The sequence below is a fragment of the Nansenia antarctica genome (genome assembly GCF_963989245.1).
Source record: "Nansenia antarctica genome assembly, chromosome: 15".
NCBI lineage: Eukaryota > Metazoa > Chordata > Actinopteri > Argentiniformes > Microstomatidae > Nansenia > Nansenia antarctica.
Genome location: NC_137685.1, coordinates 4,455,487 through 4,476,376, shown reverse-complemented (window position 1 = coordinate 4,476,376; position 20,890 = coordinate 4,455,487). Strand labels below are relative to the sequence as shown.

General features: G+C 46.1%; 1 protein-coding gene across 1 annotated transcript; it reads right to left on the bottom strand.

Moving 5' to 3' along the window:
• Window positions 1-10,583: 10,583 nt before the first annotated feature.
• LOC308171333 (inositol hexakisphosphate kinase 2-like) lies at window positions 10,584-18,281 on the bottom strand. The gene is made up of 5 exons (XM_080546167.1): window positions 17,446-18,281; window positions 14,822-15,062; window positions 13,433-13,614; window positions 12,321-12,496; window positions 10,584-11,908 (listed from the first exon to the last, which is right to left on the bottom strand). The coding sequence occupies exons 1-5, from the start codon at window positions 17,702-17,704 to the stop codon at window positions 11,255-11,257; spliced, it is 1,512 nt and encodes a 503-aa protein (XP_080402293.1). The 5' UTR covers window positions 17,705-18,281; the 3' UTR covers window positions 10,584-11,254.
• Window positions 18,282-20,890: the final 2,609 nt, after the last annotated feature.

Genomic DNA, 20,890 nt, shown 5'->3' with positions numbered 1-20,890 from the left:
AAAATTAACAATAAATATATAGATACATAAATGAATGTGGAAAACAAAGAAAGAATGCGTAAAAGAATACATAAATATAGAAATGTATTTCATTATTACTCTGTGTATTCATTCATTTATTTGTTCATACATTCATTTATTCACATGATGGAATACAACACTGGAACAACTAGTGTTGTCTGGTGAATTAAACTTAAGCAAATAGGCTTCACGACCTTTCCCCCCCCAAAATATTTCCCTTAGTTAGTCTATGGTTTATAGTCCACCTTTGATGTATGCATCCATCCATGAATGAATGAATGGCATTCTTGGCCTTGTGATGCTGGTGGTAGGCATTGTGTTAGATAGACTTTATTTGTCATTGCTACAGTACAGGTACCAAACAACGAAATGCAGCAAAAGGAAGTTAATTAAGTGGATATGAAGGAAAGGAATTTAACTTTTTGTATAATATTGTTTGTTTGTTTGTTTATTTGGATCCCCATTAGCCATTAACCAATGGCTACTACTACTATTATACAGTTCCAGACTGCCTGAGACAGTTCCAGTGAAAAGGTCTGTGTAACACATACTGTACATTGCCACTAGGGGTCAGCAGCAGTATACTACTCATGATCATTCAATGTGTGTTATTCACACCACAGCCTAGGGCCTACAGTCAGACAGGCGACTTTATGTAGTGTGTTGCGAATTGAGACGACAGGTTCATAGAAATGCACAAATGCATATAGCCTACAAGTGTGTTTTCATGAGAGAAATTATCAAAAGAAATGATCACAAGAAGCATGAAAAGAAAAGGAAACGTGTCAATGAGATGCAGACCTACTGTAGACTTACTGTGGCGCAGGATGTAGAGCCGCCGTCTAATGATCGCAAGGTTGGCAGACCGGCGGTTCGAGTCCCGGCTGGCCACATGTCAAAGTGTCCTTGGGCAAGACACTGAACCCCAAATTGCACCCAGTGAGCGGGCCGGCGCCTTGCATGGCAGTTTGCTGCCATTGGTATGTGAATGGGTGAATGAGAGGCCGTTGTAAAGCGCTTTGGATAAAGTAGATTAGATTTACATGCCAAAACACTGATAAGGTTCTCTGTGAGGAAATGTCAATAATCAGGATGAGTGTCACATTTCTGGATACCTCCCTCCCCTCCCTCCTCCCTGGAACTACACCTGTTCTTTAGTCAGCTTGAGTAGTCATGATAGAGAACGCTGTGTCTCTCTGGCTTTCAGTTAAGTATACAGACTTACAATTCAAACTGCCCCTATTACATAGAATTACACCCTGAGGGGTGGCTTGTATCCGCACCTGGTCCAATAGATGAAACAGTTGTTAACACCTGTGAGGAAAAGGATGGGTTACAAACATCCATAAATAGGTATCCAGGTATCCAGAAGTAGTGTCCAGTAGGAGTGTACAAATATGCCAGTCTCACTGACTTCAAAACCATCTGACTTGTCACTTTGTACCTTTAGCCAATCCACTGATTTATTCTTCAGTCAGAAACACTATACTATTCATTCATTGACCCCTCAAATGTTTACACAGCATTTCCAATACATAAACCTTTAGATTGAGTCTGTCACAATGCAGAGCAACATTCTCATAATCACAACTGACAGTGTTTCCCAGACACTGTATTTATTTGCTACTCTGAGAGTGACATTCAGCAAAGGTCCTAAAAGAGTCGGTTGGTTTTTGAAGGATGGGGTTATGGCCACTCTCTGTTAGTTGGGGTGGCTGTGGCGCAGGATGTAGAGTCGTCGTCTAATGATCACAAGGTCGGCAGATCAGCGGCTCGAGCCCTGGCTGGCCACATGTCGAAGTGTCCTTGGGCAAGACACTGAACCCCAAAATTGCTCCCAGTGAGCGAGCCAGCGCCTTGCATGGCAGCTTGCCGCCATTGGTGTGTGAATGAATGGGTGAATGAGAGGCCGTTGTAAAGTGCTTTGGAGCAGCTTTGGAGCAGCTTTGGAGCAGCAAAAGAAGGATCTGTCTAAATGTTATCATGAAGCATTAGTGGCCACCAGCCAGGAAACAATCTGCCTATCTTCAATAACACATAACTGTTACAGTAGACATATAGAGAAACATATGCCCACTCAGAGCAATGTGCAGACCTGAGCAGACAGACTGTGGAGTGGGAAGCTGATCTGTGTACAAGACCACACCGTGACGGGGGCGGATAGTTAATTTGCGTCCACTCAAATTGGTCAGATAGTTTTTTCCTTATTTTTAGAGGCGGCTATATATATGATGGTCTGCTAGATGTGGAGTGACTGAGACTGAGATTCTCAGTATTACACTGGTCTTGAGCTGTTCACCAGCTGGGATACACACACACACACACACACACACACACACACACACACACACACACAAACAGCATCCCTTGCCTCTCGCATCCCCTCTCGCTAGTAGGCTGGGCAGAAAACATAGCAATAAGCAGTTATGTAATCCTAACTCAGAATAGATTCAGAGACAAGCAGGAGGGATGGGCCAAATATTATTATTTGGACAGGATGTTCTGATTAAATAGAGTGTTGGAATGAGAGAGATCACATCATTATAATCTCTAGCAGATGTTTTGATTCAAAAGAAGCCCATGGCTGCTGTCAACTGACATATACAAATATGTTGACCAAAAATATGATTTGTCCCAGGCACACAGGTAGGATTACACCTGGCTCCTACCAGAATAATTTGTGGTTGACTGTTCTGATCCGTTATGGACAGAGATAATTGTCCCTTCAAGTTAGTGAGCAAGTATCATAACACAAAAATGTTTTTCCCCCAGTGTGCAGCTCATTAAAGTAATTTAGAAGTCAGTGTCAACGTGTTTGACAGAGCAGGCTGTGTGTGGACCAGCCTGACAGAACCCTTGGGCTAATTCTTGCCCTTTGCCATATCAAACCACGTCACTGCAGCGGTCCTTATGTAAGATTCTAATTCCATCTTGGCCTGGTTTGTTCCTCTCCTCTCCTCCTTCTCTCTCTCTCTCTCTCTCTCTCTCTCTCTCTCTCTATCTCTCTATCTCACCATCTCTCCCACTATCTCTCTCTCTCTCTCTCTCTCTCTCTCTCTCTCTCTCTCTCTCTCTCTGTCTCTCTCTCTCTCTCTCTCTCTATCTCACCACCTCTCCCACTATCTCCCTCCCAAAGTGTGGTCTGAAACCACCACAGATGTGAAGGTAACCAGAGCCCCGTGGTGAAGCTCTGTCTGGTCTCGGCTTGCAGAAGCTACAAACAATCACAGCACAGCCCAACAGACATTTTTAAAATCACACATTTTACCAAATTGCTTTCAATTTCATTAATAATAATTAATTGCTCATGGGACACAATACAGATACGTTGAGACACACCAAAGCTTTGCCAAAATGTACCACATAATGACTGCGATCTGTGTATAGAGCTGTGTGTCGTGCGGGTTTATGTGGATGTGTGATGCAGATGCTGTCCCTTTAACTTGATGCTGTGACTGTAAGTGGAGGAGGTGTGGAGATGGAGTACGTATGTTTTTACTCTTTTAACTGTGCTGGAATTTTGGATGTGTGCCGCTGTCTGTCGTGTGTGTTCTTTGTTTTTAACATATAACCTGATTTCTTTTCAGCCCCACCCCCCCAAGAGGCTTTTGTCTTTTGCCAGGCCGCCAATGTAAATAAGAATTTGTTCTTATTGGCCCTGCCTGGTTAAATAAAGGTTAAATAAATATAATTTAAAAAATTAAAAGTGTTGCGTCAGAGTCACATGGCGTTGAGAATTGAAATGAAGTAGTACCGGTACTCTGCCTAAACCTGCCCAGCCTGACACAAGCAAGGAGATGCTGAACAAGAATCTGGCACAGTGCGGCACGCGAGTGCGGTGACCCTGAGCAGACCACCGGCCATATAATCACCATATAATCACCATCTGCCCTTTATATAGACCACCCTCGGGAGCCAGCCTCTTCGACTTAGAACCAGAGATGCGGGCATGGCTACACGACACAGAGTTGGACCTCTGACGTTACATGAAAGAAGAAGAATCTGGCATTTACAGTATCCATATATATGCTCCCATACATACATACGTCTTACTGTTATGCACTCTGACTGAGAGATTAAGTGGGTAACCAGTTAACGGAAGATATCCTGTATAATAGATGTATCTCTCTTATAGCACAGCTGTTTTCTGAGTCTTATCGTCTCTCTGCAGTGGCAGACTCAGGCTGTTTGAAGGGCAGGAGGGGCGAAAAGAAAAAAGGGCACCTACTGCACAACATGGGACCCCATCAGTGCACATGGTCAAGACCATTTTAGACCATTGGAGGGGCACCAGTAGGGCACGTCCTCTCATTTTCACCACTCAAAAGGGCATTTTTGCCACTCAAAAGGGCACTTAAGAGAGACGTTTTTCAACCGTGTGGGCACCAGGAGGGGCGGTCACCCCCCCTGCCCCCCCCCTGAGTCCGCCAGTGTCTCTCTGTATCCGTCATAACCTTGCCTCCTGATAAAGAGTAAACAGACTTCTGAATGGGCCTTAATCATACACACACCATATACAGTACACACACAAACGCACATACGCACACAGACACACACACACATACACACGCATGAACACACACACTTGAGTTGGCTGCCTAAGGCCCCCATCAGCTGTCATCTGAAGGATCCGAAAGATCAGCTACATAATTCCCTAATTCATCATCATCATCGTCGTAATCGCTGTGGAGTTTTTTGCATAATCCCCTTGAGCGAGAGAGAGAGGGGCTGGAGAAGAGAGAGAGAGAGAGTTTTATTCATTTATTTTTTTCATCAGTCCATCTCTCTCCTATCTCCTCCTGTCACAGTATTGTTCAGTTTCTGTAACCGCCTGTGCAGAGCTCGTCACCGGTCGCCCCCTCAAGGCACTGACGTGGTCTCAATTTAACCTCTGTCAAAACACCACCACCACAACAACGCTGGCTTGTTCTAACACACCCACAAACTCTTGTTTTTCGAGGAGCAAAAGCAGAAGAGTCACTAGTGTTTGTGTGCCAGACAAAGGAGTGTCTGAATGTCTGAGTGGCTGCGTGAGTGATGGTGGTTGTGATAGGGTGGCTGTCTGTGTGCTTGTGTGTTCATCTAACTGCAATCACTATCTATTCAGTCCAACAAATCCTATTTGTGTGTCATTTTCTTTACCCGGTCTACCATATGTGGGTATGGATTTGTTTGTTTATCTTGATGCCCTTTTTATATTTGCATCCTTCTTGTTGAGCCCAACTTCTCATAAATAAGATTAGATGACACTTAATATGTGTGTGTGTGTGTGTGTGTGTGTGTGTGTGTGTGTGTGTGTGTGTGTGTGTGTGTGTGTGTGTGTGTGTCCTGGCAGGAGTGTTTATGCAAAAGGAATGAACCTTACATTTGAAAGCATTCTGATTCCATTTGATTCCACACAAATAGTGTGACACTGTGAGGCCAAGAGCGACAGCACAAACCAAAGTTAACAGACTAACCAGGGTCGATATTCTGGCAAGTATTTGGCCCACAGGCTGAAACCCAACAGAGCAGTCAATGACACACACACACACACACACACACACACACACACACAGACACACACACACACACACACACACACACACACACACACACACACATACACATACACACATACACGCACGCACGCACGCACGCACGCACGCACGCACGCACACACACACACACACACACACACACACACACACACACACACACACACACACACACACACACACACACACACACACAGTAAACACTAATCCCTCATGACCTGACAATGTATCCTATATATGAAGGGGAAACATAAAAAATAAATAGAGAAGTAAAAGTGAATGGAGCTGGGAGAAGGACAAACAGGAAGAGAATCAAAGCAACAGCCTACTGCAAAAAACGGTTTGGAACAGACAGACATTCTCTTGATCTCTTCATTATCACTAACATCTCTTTCCCACTGACCAGACATGCTGAAGAACTGAAGCTCTATAGATTCATTCATTTTAACCATTTAGCAGACGCTTTTATCCAAAGCAACTAAGATTAAGATTACAGGGACAGATGAAGAAAAGGGAGGAGAAAGAGGAAAAAGGGAGAAAAAGAGAGAAAAGAAAAGGAAGAAAAAATAGTAAGTAGTTTGCAAAGCGCGGCATTCCGTCGCATTCCGTCACAAGCAACAGAAAGTCACAGCAACAGAAGGCCATGCTCACAGGGCATACATTACAGACTCTTTGCTGGGTTTTTTCACACGGTATCTGAGCTTCAGCCTTGATGAAGTAACGTTTAATAAGACACATAACGGTTCCTCACAGAGAGTCCTGCATTCTAATCTCTAGGGGGACAGAAGATCGGAAACTCTGGGAACATCTAGGTGCCTCGCTGGCTACCATCTGCCTGCTTCCCCGAGACCCTGAGACCAGGCACGTGCCAGTATGTATCCGTAGCCTATCACTGGGGACACGCAGTGAATATAATGTCACACTGTGTCATCCTCCCAGCCCTGAACCTAACTTGTTCATTGTTACGTTCTTTGCGTCTGTCTTGGAGTGTGACAGACAACCAGGCTACTGATAGCCCTTAAGACGCAAACTCAAGGATTCAGACAGGTATCAAATGTCACTACCACACACAAACACACACAGACACAGACACAGACAACCAGAACAGACACTACTACAGACACAAACATATAGACAGACAACCAGGCTACTGATAGCCGTCACATTCATACAGTACATTAGGGAATGGTCCGCAGAGACAGGCTGTGAGTTGCATTGAGGCCGAGGTCAAAGGTCATCTCTTGACCCACAGGTAACCCCCCCTCCCGAAGCAGGAAGGGGTGACCTACCGGTCAGCCAGTTGTTCAGTAAGGCCTAAGTTGAAACTCTTGTCTAGGGTTACAAATTGAATCTCACTACACATTCAGTTTAATGATCAGTAATAGTAGAATCATTAATGGCTCGTTCAATGAGAGTGTTACACAATAATAAACAGTTAATATTACTTAAACACATTTTCACTGAAAAACAACACACTGGCATTTAAAATGAACTGTTTGGAAGATATTGTATTTCATCATTTAGGGTCTGATCACAACCATAGGAGAGTCTGGGACATCATTCATTCACAGCTTCAGAGAAAAGCCTAAAAATACTGCACTGCTGTTGCCATAGTAATTGTATTTTTTTGCAAAGGATGGCAAGGGTATAGACCTTGCAAACACACACACAAGCACATGCTTGCAAATGTGCGCACGCATGCACACATTTACGGCATTTAGCAGACGCCTTATTCCAAAGCGACTTACAATCGATACATTTGACTAAGCAAGTGAATCATCAATTCACCAGTCGTAGCAGGAAGAGTAATCTAGCTCAGGCCCGGGGCCATTGGCAGTCGTCGGGGAGGGAGTTCTGACAGCCGTGGGAAGCTCATTCCACCAGCGGGGAGCCAGTGTAGTGAAGAGACGTGATCGGGCAGTGTGACTGCCGCGTTGGCGTAGAGGTGGTGGGGCCAGTCAGCCAGCCGAGGTGGAGGAGCGGAGTGAACAGGCTGATGTTTGGGGGGTGACCATTGCCTGCAGGTAGGCAGGGGCTCTCCCTTTTGCTGCCTGGTAAGCAAGCACCAGGGTCTTGAATCTGATGCGAGCTGCTATCAGGAGCCAGTGCAGGGTGCGAAGGAGGGGGGTAACATTGGAACATTTGGGGAGGTTGAACATCAGACGGACAGCAGCGTTCTGGATGAGCTTTGACCCTTGTCTTATTGTCAGAAGTCTTTGTGTCAGGAGGCTGTCGCCTTTGGGAGTCTGGAGACTAATGGAGATTTCAGAAGTTGCTGAAGACTGGTAGGCGTGCAACCCCTCCCAACTAACGATCAGTTAACATCCAGACAGGTGTAGACAGGCGTACTCACTTAGTCCACATGTATGACACTATGGCACTAGGTTTAATAGCTGGGGAGGTGTAGAAACTCCTCCCAGTGCAAATTGACGGCTATTAGGCTTCAAACACAAGTGATTTTAATAGAAACTGGTTAGTAGGCCACACAGTTCTCACCAAAAGCGAAGCGAAGCAAAGTGATGGATGCGTCGTTTCTAACCGGAGCGAAACCACCCTTTTCAAGCGGAGCATCCGACGGGTGTATGCTCTGGGAGTGACTTCGAATGCACGTTCTCACAGCTCCAAACGACGCAGAGCAAAGCAAACTTTATCCTAAACTCTGATTCCAAGTGAAGCAAAATGTTCTAGTGAGAAAACACCCTCCTAAATCACATCAGATAAACTGTGATGGGTTCAAGCTTGTTGTGTGTGTGTGTGTGTGTGTGAGTGTACTGCCCATCCTGTGTGTAATCACCGTGACCCCTGCCATGACCCAAGCCGCTGCCCTCTCTGCGATTCAAACCAACCTCTTGTGTCCTCTGGGTCATAAACCAGCGCTAAAGGTTCAGACCTGGCTACACCACGCTACTGTAGATCACAGAGAACATTCTACTGTCTGAGATCCAGACTGCTGAGGTTGAGCTTGCTGCATGTGTTTGGGCAGATAGCCTAATGGTCTGTCCACACTGTGTACACAAGAGAGAGCCAAGTCGTCTGAGTTTTAAAGACCCATTCACTGAGCAGATGAGTGGACACATGCACCCTGAAGTTCGTGACTCACAGCATTCCTTAGACACTAGACGACTGACTGACTGACTGACTTGTGACTCTCCTCCTTTCTCTTGTTCCCCCTCTTCTTTCCGCCTCAGACTGGTTAGGACCTGGCCATGGCTGCCTGGGACGTGATCTCCCTCTAGCCCTGCGTGACCTCACTGCTGCTCTCACTGTACCATCGGCCTCCATCTGCCCTCACCACACACACACGCACGCACGCACGCACGCACGCACGCACACACACACACACACACACACACACACACACACACACACACACACACACACACACACACACACACACACACAGCATGTTCTGTCTCCCTCTCGTCCTCTCCCCCTCTCTACGGGTTATTGACTCCTGGCACATTGTATATGAGGCTATGAGAAGAGAGTAACAGTTTATACATTATGCATTATGTAAAGGGTTCCCGCGCTGGTCTTAAAAAGCCTTAAAGTCTCAAATCCAGCAATCCAATTTATAAGGCCTAAAAAGGCCCCACATTTCTGTTATTCGGTCTAAAAATGAGGTGCTAGGTCTTAAAAATGAGATCCTGCAAGGAAATCAGTCCGACCACATCTATTTACGCGGAAATTAATCAAGCTGGAACCGATTTTTGTCTGTATGGCAGTGAAATCCCTAATTTCATAACCTCGAGGATGACAAAAAGCTATCATATGGTGTCGCGAATAGGTCTAAAATGATATTCAAAGAGGTCTAAAAAAGGTCTAAAAAGGTCTTAAATTTGACTTGTTGAAACTTGTAGGAACCCTGTATGTAGAGTATATATTTGTTTCACTCTGTGTAATGGTAACACAGTATCATTTGTGTTGATCAAAAGCATCCCTTCAGACAATACACAAACATGATGGTGTGTTTTGTATCTACTGTACACAATCATCCATTAGCTCAGAGATCTTATCTTAAGGACTCCCTGCACGACACCAGGGCTCTGAGGAGGGCAAGGGAGATCCTGGCCGACCCCTCCCACCCCGGCCACGGCCTCCTCACCCTGCTTCTCTCTGGGAGAAGAAGGTTGCGGCTGCCTAAAGCTGTAAAGGCCACAGGCTCAGTTTCTTCCCCTCAGCCGCCAGGCTGATAAATGACTCTGGCTTCCCCCTCCACCCCCCCCGCCCCCAAGTCTGCCCAGCACTGAATACGCACTGGACTTACTGAAGAACTTTGCACTGCACTTTATATGTAGCAGTAGCACTATCCAATGCACTGTTGTCTGTCCTGTGTTGTCCTGTTTTTGTATTTTGTTTTTGTATTCATGTATCACACGTGAAACAAAGTAGAAACGCACTTACTGTAACGCCAAAGCAAATTCCTATATGTGTATGCATAATGGCAATAAACGTTATCTGAATCTGAATGTCCTGCGGTTAGGTGCAGTCTGATGCAGACTGGACCACGGAGTTATCGTGTTGCGGTCTTCTCATACTTTCCAAGCTAATCATGGATGAATACATTTTTCATAAATGAGTTGGCACTCAGCAGTCATTCCCCCTCTTGCACACAGGTACACACACACACACACACACACACACACACACACACACACACACACACACACACACACACACACTTTTCCAACCGCCATTGAATTTAGCTGGAGCTTCATTTCTAGTAAGTACAGTCCTATCATTCCTGTTTCACTATCTATTCACAGCAGCTAAGAGAATTACACATACATAGTGAAGGCCGTTTACCACAAACAAAAGATCTTTATTTCACCTCCAACAAACTGTGACAACACAGATAAACAAGATAGAGGCATGGGGAACGGATGTCAAATAACAATATTCATTAATAATATTATTATTATGGAATGTAGTCTTTTGTTCTCCATTCGTTTTCTTTTTTAATGTTTTAGTTATATAAGAAACATTAAAAAATGTCAAATAAATAAATATCTATTATAGCCTCTGTATGTGTCTAATACCTACATGTATCTGAATATAGTCTCTGAGGAGGGAAGGGGGAGGAGTCTCTGAGGAGGGAGGGGGAAGGAGGGATGACAAAAATAATCGGTAGCGAAGAAAAACCGAAGGTGCAACATCCTTTTGCCTTTCCTCCCGTCAACTTTCCTCTCACACAGGCACAACGTTTGCTCTCTCAGGAAGACCTATTCCATTAGTAGCACAGATGAGCATCAGTAAATGTGTGTTGGTTGGTGAATGTGTGTGTTGCCGACACCTTTGTTAGTGGAACCACTAGAATCCATCTTTGCTGTCTTGGGACCTATTGTCCAACTTTTTTATTTTCTTTTTCCAGAAAAGTCAACGTTGTAACAGAATAAGAACGAACACATGAGGGGCAACAGAATCACTAAGTCAAGTAAACAACAGAAGATAACAAATATCTCTTCAACCCATTTTTATATCCCTTATGGATAACAGACAGAAACACCAAGAGAAGCACCAACGACAGAAACAGAGACTGGGTACGACAATGTCCAATGTCCTGGGTCGGAAAGAGAGAGCAAAAATGTCCCCAAGTCCTCCCTAAGCATCCTCTGTAGTCCAGTTAGCAGTCCAGTTTCTTCCATGGGTCATAAAGAGAGACAGACAGAGAGTCTGTGTGTGCGTCCTCAGCAGCTCTAGTCTGTGCTGTGGTCCTCCAGCTGGGAGATGATGCTGACGAGGTTCTGAAGGCCGAAGATGTATCCGCTGTCCTGCCCCTCGTGCACCACGCTGTCCTCCCCGTAATGGCGGCACGTGGTGTGCGCAAAGTCGATCATCCTGACGTCCACCACGGGGCACGTTGTGTCTGGACGGGGGGCGGCGTGACGCCCCATACCGGAGGGGGCAGCGCCGGTGCTACCGCTATTGCCGCTCGAGCAACTGTTGCTACTGACAACACTGGACGACCCGGAGCTGTGGGGGAAGCCGAACGCTCCCGCCTCTTCTTCTTCCTCCTCCTCCTCCTCAACTTCCTCCTCGTCAACCTCCTCCTCTTCCTCCTCCTCCTCCGACAGCCTGTCTTCGGGGCCCCTGTGTGTGGTGTGCGTGCGGGGGGGCTCTCCGTCGTAGATGATGAGGAGGGAGCTGGAGTAGAAGCGGTACGACTCGCAGTCCTCCAGCGCGGCCTGCATGTCCCGGAGCTTGCGGAGGACCGGGGAGAGGACGTCGCGCCGCAGACGCAGCCCGTCGTGGAAGAACTGGAACAGGGCCTCCTTGAAGCCGGGCAGGGTCAGGTCGCGGCCGTGGTACTTGTTCATGAACGTCAGCTGGCCCGAGTCTGACTGGTACACCTGGGAGGGAGAGGAGAGAGAGGGGTTACGACATAATGCTGCTTTACTCTCTCTGTTAAGGGCTCGTCGTTTTGAACTGACACTGAGATATCGTGAGCTTAGAATGATAAGGTTCTATCTCCGTTTAGGGCAGTTCAGAGATATTGAGCGTCAAAGTTTTTACATTCCATTATGTTTTGTGAGATGGAACCTTTGTATTTTATTAATTACTAACTAAAAAATTTCAACATTTTAGAAATAACACCACACAGGCATTAATAAACACCTAATGGATCAGAAAATCTTCCCCATCCCAACCATTACTATGCCTTCTGCCCTTCATTTAAACCTGGCCAACAATCCACTAATCTCAATCCACCATCTGGAGCGACACCCATAAGCAGCTGTGTGCAGACGTTGGCGCCGTGCCCACCTGCATGCCACAGAGGCGGACCCCTATGGAGGCGGAGGTGCTCTGCTGGCACTTGCGGATCTGCAGCGCCTTCTTCTCCTCGGAGGCGTCGTCTCCGTGCTGACGCGTGCCCATCTTCAGGTCCAGCACGCACGGCATGGTGTGGCGCCAAGTCAGGTTCTCCAGCAGGATGAATTCTGGGAAGGGGCTCTGAGTCAAGGGTGTTTAACCACCAGAGGGACTGTGTGCACTACGGAAGTCTTGCTATATCCTGACTCAATGGTCCTGGTTGTACACAAAAATGTGTACTGATACTGTGTATTAGCAATACCTGCATCCCAATTATCCCAATAATGTATTGCACAGACCAGATTATATAGATTAATCATCATTTATTGTTTTAATATAGCAGATCGGGTTAGGGTCTCTTTCCACACTTTTCTTCATTAAGTACGATACAGTACCACCCCCCCGCACCAACCTACGGACCTTTGGGGACAGAGCGTTCAGCGTGGCTGCACCTACCCTCTGGAACTCTCTCCCCATAGTGATCCGCAACGCCCCCACCCAGGACTCCTTCAAATCAGCCTTTAAAACCCATCTGTTCACCAAGGCCTTTGGCCCCTTAGTCACTGTTTCTGTTTTGCTTTGTTTGTTTTTCTGTTTTGTCTGTCTGACCATTCCCTTAGAATTGTAAAGCGTCCTTGGGTTTTTGAAAGGCGCTATAGAAATCAAAGTTATTATTATTATTATTATTATTATTGTTATTAGTTGCATGAGAGGATGAGCTATAAGCTCGTTGGGAGCTTTGGAAAGAAGAGTGTGAGTCAGAGGCAGGGCCGGGGCTGCTTTAAAGAGCTGTGTTTGTCTACAGTGAAAGGATACTGTACTCTCTCTCTCTCTCTCTCTCTCTCTGTGTCTCTGTCTCTCTCTCTGTCTCTGTCTGTCTCTCTATCTCTGTCTCTCTCTCTCTCTCTCTGTCTCTCTCTCTCTCTGTCTCTCTGTCTCTCTGTCTGTCTCTCTCTCTCTCTCTCTCTCTCTCTCTCTCTCTCTCTCTCTCTCTCTCTCTCTCTCTGTCTCTCTCTGTCGGGGGCACTTTTAAACAGCTGTGTTTGTCTCCAGTGGAAGGATACTGTACTGGCTGCGGTGCTTGGCGTTCTCCTTCATCCTCTGCAGGTGCTGCTGGTGACATTTGAGGCTCCAGGGGTTGTGTTTGAGCTGGGGCACTGAGGCGCTGCTGCCGCTCTCCAGACTGAAGTGCAACACCTCCGCCTTCTGCAACCACTCCAACTCCACATCCTCCTCACGCTCATGACTGAGGGAGGGAGGGAGAGGGAGGGGGGGGAGAGAGAGAGAAGGGGGGGGGGAGAGAGAGAGAGGGCGGGGGTAGAGAGAGAGGGCGGGGGTAGAGAGAGGGGGGGGGGGTAGAGAGAGAGAGGGAGAGAGAGAAAGAGAGAGAGGAGTCAGGAAAGATGGACATTTGCTGTGAGTACAATGGATTCATGCAGTCTAAAAACTGGTGACACAGCATGCATATTAATTGATGTCATGTCTAGTACATTAGTGTCTTATGAATAATAAGCAACAAAATATCATTTCAGATCTGAGCAAAAATAGATTCCAAACCTAATTTTAGGCTGGTGGTGTACTGCAGCTGGGCTACTGAGCAAACATTATACCTGAATGAAATATAGGGTTATATACCCTGATCATAGAAAATAATAATATAATCACTTTTTTTGTATAGCGCTTTTCCTGCAAACGTTGCAGCTCAAAAGTGCTCCAATCATCATCAGATGGGTTTTTGGTCTTGACTTGAACATATTTGCTGAGGTTGCATCTCTAATGTAAACTGGCAGTACATTCCACAATCTGGGTGCATAAAATGAGAACGCAGCCTCACCAAATCTCTTCTTTTGTACATGTGGTACACAGAGAAAACCAGCGTCAGAAGACATGAGAGCTCTATTGGGCTGATATGCTAGGTAAAGACCTGAGAGCTCTATTGGGCTGATATGCTAGCAAAGGACCTGAGAGCTCTATTGGGCTGATATGCTAGCAAAAGACCTGAGAGCTCTATTGGGCTGATATGCTAGCACAAGACCTGAGAGCTCTATTGGGCTGATATGCTAGCAAAAGGTCTTTCAGATATGGTGGGCTACAGTATAGTATTTGTGTACATGCGAAGTATGAGAGCATCTGTATTTCTACATACGAGTGTATCTATGTCGTGAGCTTAGAATTATAAGGTTCTATCTCCGTTCAGGGTAGTTCAGAGATATTGAGCGTCAAAGTTTTGACATTCCATTATGTTTTGTGAGATGGAACCTTTGTATTTTATGAATTACTAACTAAAACATTTCAACATTTTAAAAATAACACCACACAGGCATTAATAAACACCTAATGGATCAGATTATGTAAAAAAACTAAACCACTGACCAAAAATGGAGATAGAACCTTATAATTCTAACGTCACGATGTGTCTCTGTATAAGTGTGTCTATGTTGGTCTCCTCCCACCTCTTGTCCTTGTGGGCGTGTCTGACCCAGCTCTCCTGGCTGTAGGTGTCGTTGTCCAGAAGCAGGCCTGCTGACGGCGCCTTGTTGCCCCACTTGTGCTTCTTACTCTTGGGCTCGCAGTCGGCCGACAAGGGGTCCTTGTTCCCTTGGTCCCCCCCGACCCCATGGTCGCCGTGCAGCGGGTACGCTATGAGGCACAAGTTCCCGTCCCTGTCCTCCTCGAAACTCACTGATACCTCGCCTGAGAAAAAAACGGAGAGAGAGAGAAGTAGAAAGACAATGCGTGAGACGTTAGGATCATAGATCAGCACGGCGATTTGTGTTTTAGCTCTCTTGATGAAGTACTCAGATATTCCCTGTAGGAAACATTAAGTCTTAAGCACCTCTTACCCCCATCTCTTTTAGCTCTGCAGCATGTTAAACCTACAGTACAGAGCTGTCTCTTAAACTGATAAGAGATCACAAGACCTGGACAAGTCCACAAGAGAGAACAGAGGATGGGGCACAGACACTGATCTCCCGACAACAGACATGGGGGGACGGGGGACTTGTGTGTCTGTGGCTATTTGGAAACGGTTTTGTATGTAAGTAAGTAAGTAAAGCTTTATTTATATAGCACCTTTCATACAAGAAATGCAGCTCAAAGTGCTTTACAACAGGAATAAGAACATAAAGTGAATCTAAAAACATATACAAGCATAGAATGAATATAAAAGCATGTGTACAGTATGCCAGTATAATAAACCCACACATTTGGAATAGTACGCTGCGAAACACGCAGCACAAAGATGAATCACTGCAGTCCAAACACAAACGACACAAGGCTGGAGCAGATGCCATGAAGACTTATGTTTATTCAGAAGAACCAACTGCTTCATCACAAAACAAACCGTCAATTGAGAAATGTCAACTCAAAAATGACTGAGAGCTAAATACAACATTTGTACACAACCACATTGAAAAAACAACAACTATGAGATCATGAGGCAGCATGTAAGAGAGACCATTTCAAAATGCAATCCCCCCACACACCATACAATACAATGTTGCCAACTATGAGAGATAAGGCACAATCACAAGAGTGTTAGTCTCAATCAGTCAAGGAGGGATGATCTAAGCCCGTTACAGTCCCATGATGAAATGGGGTAGTTTCCCTCATATTGATCTACCCATCCTCGTACTCTCTAACCCTTACCAAACATACCCCACCCTGCCCCACCAGAAACCATTCCACACCACCACACAAAAGAGACAGGGTCTTGGGAAGAGGGCAAGTAGATAGACACAACAGGAGCAGATACGTACATGGAAAGGAAACACAAGCTTGCAGATACATGGAAAGGAAAGACGAGCTCGATGGATGAGCAGATGAAGAAAGAGGAATAGAACAATCTACAATCTAGAGTCTAGAGAAATAAACCAAAACAATAAAAAAAAACTGAGTACGATGCCATTGCTTTCCTTTTAGGAAAATAAACAAAATGCAGGGGGGGAAAGAAAATATAGATCTTTGCAAACTGCCAGGTTGACCTTTCACATCTCTCTCAGGGACAAGAGAGGAACATGTGCAGTGACCCGCAAAAACAGTATTAGATAACAGTTAAAGGGACAGACAGTGGATGGGGGGAGCACAGCAGAGGGGAGGCATCGGCAGAGTAAACAGAATGGCGGGCACTAGGACCCTGGGAAGTCCTCACTGCCTTCAGCATCTCAGCCTCGATAATGATGTCATTGCCTAGCAAGATTTAATTATTTCCTTGCCGGATCATCATTTTTGTCAATGAAAAACATTGCATAGCATAGCAGAGTGAAGGTGAAGGTGAATCTGTGTTGAGTACGTGCACAAGCCTGCGTGTGTGCGTTGCGTTTGCATGATTATGTAAGAATTGGCGAAACGACACACCTGTCTTTCACCATCATGCATTGATTCTACGTGCTTCGTGTTTAGTTTGGAGGAAAAACAAGAACATTTTGACAACTTGGCAGCTCTCGAGCAAAACCGTGGGAAGTGTAGTCAAATACGTAGTGGGAGCCAAGGGAGTCCAAGGCCGGGGGATGGCTTTGAGGGTCTGCATGCAGCTCCTCTCAGGCGATCTCTACTGACCATTCAATGATCCCTTTCTCCTGGCCATACGAGGAGTTGGGCTAGGCAGGTTGACTTGTCTCCTCTACTGAGCCTTCCTGGCAGGACAGACATGGGCACAGAAACACCATCTCCCACCTGTCTGGGTGACTTACCTCCCTCTTCTCCTAGGACAAGACCACCCTGGTGGGGGTACAGTACAGTAGAGGTTACACTGCTACAGTGCCCTCCTGTGGCTGGATGGGTCCCATACGGCTAATACACCTTAAAATAGGACAAAATGTACCATGCACCTAACATAGCCTATCCCTCTTGTTCAACATCTCAGAACAGTCAACAGAGAGAGAGAGAAAGAGAGAGAGAGAGAGAGAGAGAGAGAGAGAGAGAGAGAGAGAGAGACACCAACACACAACATAACAACACCGAACACCAACACAACATAAGCAAAGTCTCACACTCACACACACACACACACACACACACACACACACTAGACCGTGGTTGAGTGGTCTAGTCCGTGGTGGGGGTGGTGGTCTCTTACCTCTGTACTGGGGGGTGAACTTCTTCACGGCTGCAGGGAGGCTCTTGTAGAACTGGTTCTCGCGGGGGATGAGGGGCTTGCAGATGGTCTGCTCGCTGAAGCGCAGCACGCAGGAGTGGCCCCCCACCTGGTGGACGAAGGGCTCCAGCAGGACCCCTTTCTCATGGTTGCAGTCCTCCTCCTCCTCCTCCTCCTCCTCCTGCTGCTGCTGCTCTGCCTGCATGGCCTGGCCCTGACCAGCCTCCACCGCCGGACTCATCCTCCACTGGCCCCAGCCACGCCGCGGGCATTAGCTTCCTCACCCTAAGCCTGGACACAGCTGGATGTCTAACGATGGACTAACACACACACAGTAACACACTAACACACACAGCTGGATGTGCACTAACACACAGCTCAACACACACACTCACACACACAGCTGGATGTGCACTAACTAACACACACACACACAGACACACGCACACACTATAGCCCGAGGGAGAGAGAGAGCCTTTCGGTCTTGTTTTTGTTGCTTATTTTGATCTCCCCCGTCTTCAGATCGTCTTCAGATGATCTCTTTCTCTCTCTCTTCTCTGTGCAGGTGAGGTGGGATACTGCAGGATGATGTCTTCTCTCTCTGTGCTGGTGGGACAATACTGCAGGATGAAAACAAAGAGGATGAGAAGGAGGAAGAAGAAAAAAAGGATGTCTCAGTGTTTTTTTTAGATGATCTTAAATCCCTTTTTGTTCTCTTGGCTTTTAGTTAGTCCGCTAGTAGTGTTGGAACAAGAAAGGCCTTTATGTCCTGGCTGCCGATGATAAATAAAAAGGTTCATTAGTGCTGCAGCTGCAGATATGAGAGCCACAGAGCCCGAGCGCAACTGAAACCCATCTGACAGCCAGGGCTCGCTCTCCACTGGTAAACCTCTCACAAGCAGACATTAGAGCCCGCCCCTCACAACCCACATCCACCAATCACTGGCCCCGGGAGCAGGTTGTTGGGTGGCAACTTTTCTAGAGAAGAGAGCAAGCAAACAAAGAGAGAGAGAGAGAGAGAGAGAGAGAGGGAGGGAGGGAGGGAGGGGGGTCTGGGGGAGGGGGAGAGCGAGCGAGCGAGAGAAAGAAGCACAACAACAGCAGAGAGAGGGAGGAAGGGCAAACTGAACTGAAGCTGTTTTTTCTCTGTATGACGAAGCGTACAAACAAGCAGCATACACTGTCATGTCTTTGCACTATATCATCATATTTTAGATGCTGAACTGCTTTTTGTACTCTATTTGTACTCAATGACACTGAAGTTGAATCTAATCTAATCTAATCTAATTTCCATAATATGTAGAGGGGGAAGAGAGAGAGAGAATAGAAGAAGGAAGAAAGATAGCAAGAGAGACAGACTGGCCCAAAAAAAACAATGCAGGTGCACAGTGCCCACATTCAGTTTGCACCTCAAATGTAAACAACCGTAAGAGCTTAGGGAGATTAAGGTCTAGCTTTATCCAAATGAGGACCAAATGGTGTCAGTAACACAGTAAGGTGCAACTTGCTGACTGGGAGCAGCCTTGTACAGCAGAAATTGAGTTGCACAGAGTTAAGTCCAATCCCATTTCACCCCTTGTCTCTAGCCCTACCCCTCCGTTTTGCACATGAACGTGTAGGGGTTTGGTGTCCCGATTGTTGTTGGCATGGAGGGGTAGGGCGAAGTGGTAAGGCTACATGGCTCTCCAAACTGAGGCACACTCCCAACAGAGTTTTATGTGAAATCTCCTAGAATGTCTTGTGCAAAATTTGCAAAATGTTAGGGTAATCGTTCACTTTTTCATAAAAGCACGAAACTTGGTACATTTGTACAGTTTGGTGTCCTGAACATTTTCAGACGTGGAGCCCTCGCAAAAAACGCCTCCTAGTGGCTGTGGCGGCTATTTTCCTTTCCGCCATAAAAAGGTCAAGGATTATAATGGTACCATATACAACATCATAAAGTGTTCTGGTGAATAGGTAATGGTGAAATCAGTTGTGAGAATGATTAAAACGAAATCGCAGTATCTGAGAATATACATTTTCATAACATATTTCATGTAATCATTTATTTACAATAGCTCTCTAGGTCCAGACTTGTCTATTAGGCTATATGAATGTAGGTATTTCAGTTGTGGCACCTTAGTGCAGCTTTCTAACCCTTCACAGAAGACAGCAACAAGCCAACAACCTTCTGAAGCTGATTGATGTTGTTCATGCTGCAGAGAGGATGGGCCAAGAGCTGTACAAACTCTTCATCGCTGAGAGGACGCCGGGCACAAACCCCATTACGGACCCTTTAAACAAAACCCATTACCGACCCTTCAAAGAAGAACAAGCTTACTCTCTTTAAAACGGCTCCAACAAGGCAGTCCAGGACAAAACTCGCTGAAAAATCAATGAGAAACAAATGATAATGACTGTTCTCCAGACTCATCATCATCTGTCAGACCTGTCAGACCTAGAAAATGTCTTCAAACAAGAAAATCAGGCTTAGCCTCCATCACTCTGCACTCGTGGTGAACTAACCCTAACCCTCAAACAATAACAATGAATCCATTCCACAAAGTATACATATAGCCGTTTCACGCGAGTGGTTTACGGTTTCACCAGCTGGCGTCACTAAAAAAGTGCCTCTTAGGCTTGAGGACTAGTATATAATAGGAGAGGAAGAAATTAAAGTAAAAATGCACTTTAGCTATGAGAGCTGTACCAGCTGTATCCCATATACCCATTATGCACATTTTAAGCGCATATAGGACACGCGTGAAGCATTTCTGCGACACACGTTTCTGTTCACTGTTTTCACTCCCTCATCGCTGTATTCAATACCAAAACCAGAATGAACGACCCCACAACGCAGATTTGTAGCAGTCCAGGGCTTCCTCAAACTGTTGCCATGTTCTCAACTCCGCTCGCCATGAACAAACATCCGACTTTGAATGAAACACAGGATAAACCGGTAAAACCGCCACGGTTCACTAGTGTATTGAACTGTGGAACGCGAACCGTACTGTCCGTAAAAAAACCGAGAACCGTTGCACCCCTAGTATGCATGCGTGTGTGTTTGTGTGTGTGTGTTTGTGTGTAGACACTGGTTGGTTCTTGGTTCCAGGGGCAAAGCCAGAGGACAGGAGTCACTGGAGTGAGGCTAATATGAAGGAGCTGAATCACTTAAGACTGAGAGAGCAGGAACTGTGAAGGACACACAATCATTTAGACCTCAGCTCATATGGGATCGATCGCGCATCCTGGAAATGGACATCAATCACTCACTCAGGACGCACACAAACAGAGCCCGTGAGGTGTGTGTTTTTCTGTCACGCACAGACAAACACACCTCTCCATTGAGCCATGTCCTCCTCCCCATCACTCTGGGTTGAAGCAGTGTGGAAAAAAAGTCTCACCACCTCCCCACAGTGATAATGTCTAGACATTTCCCACAGAT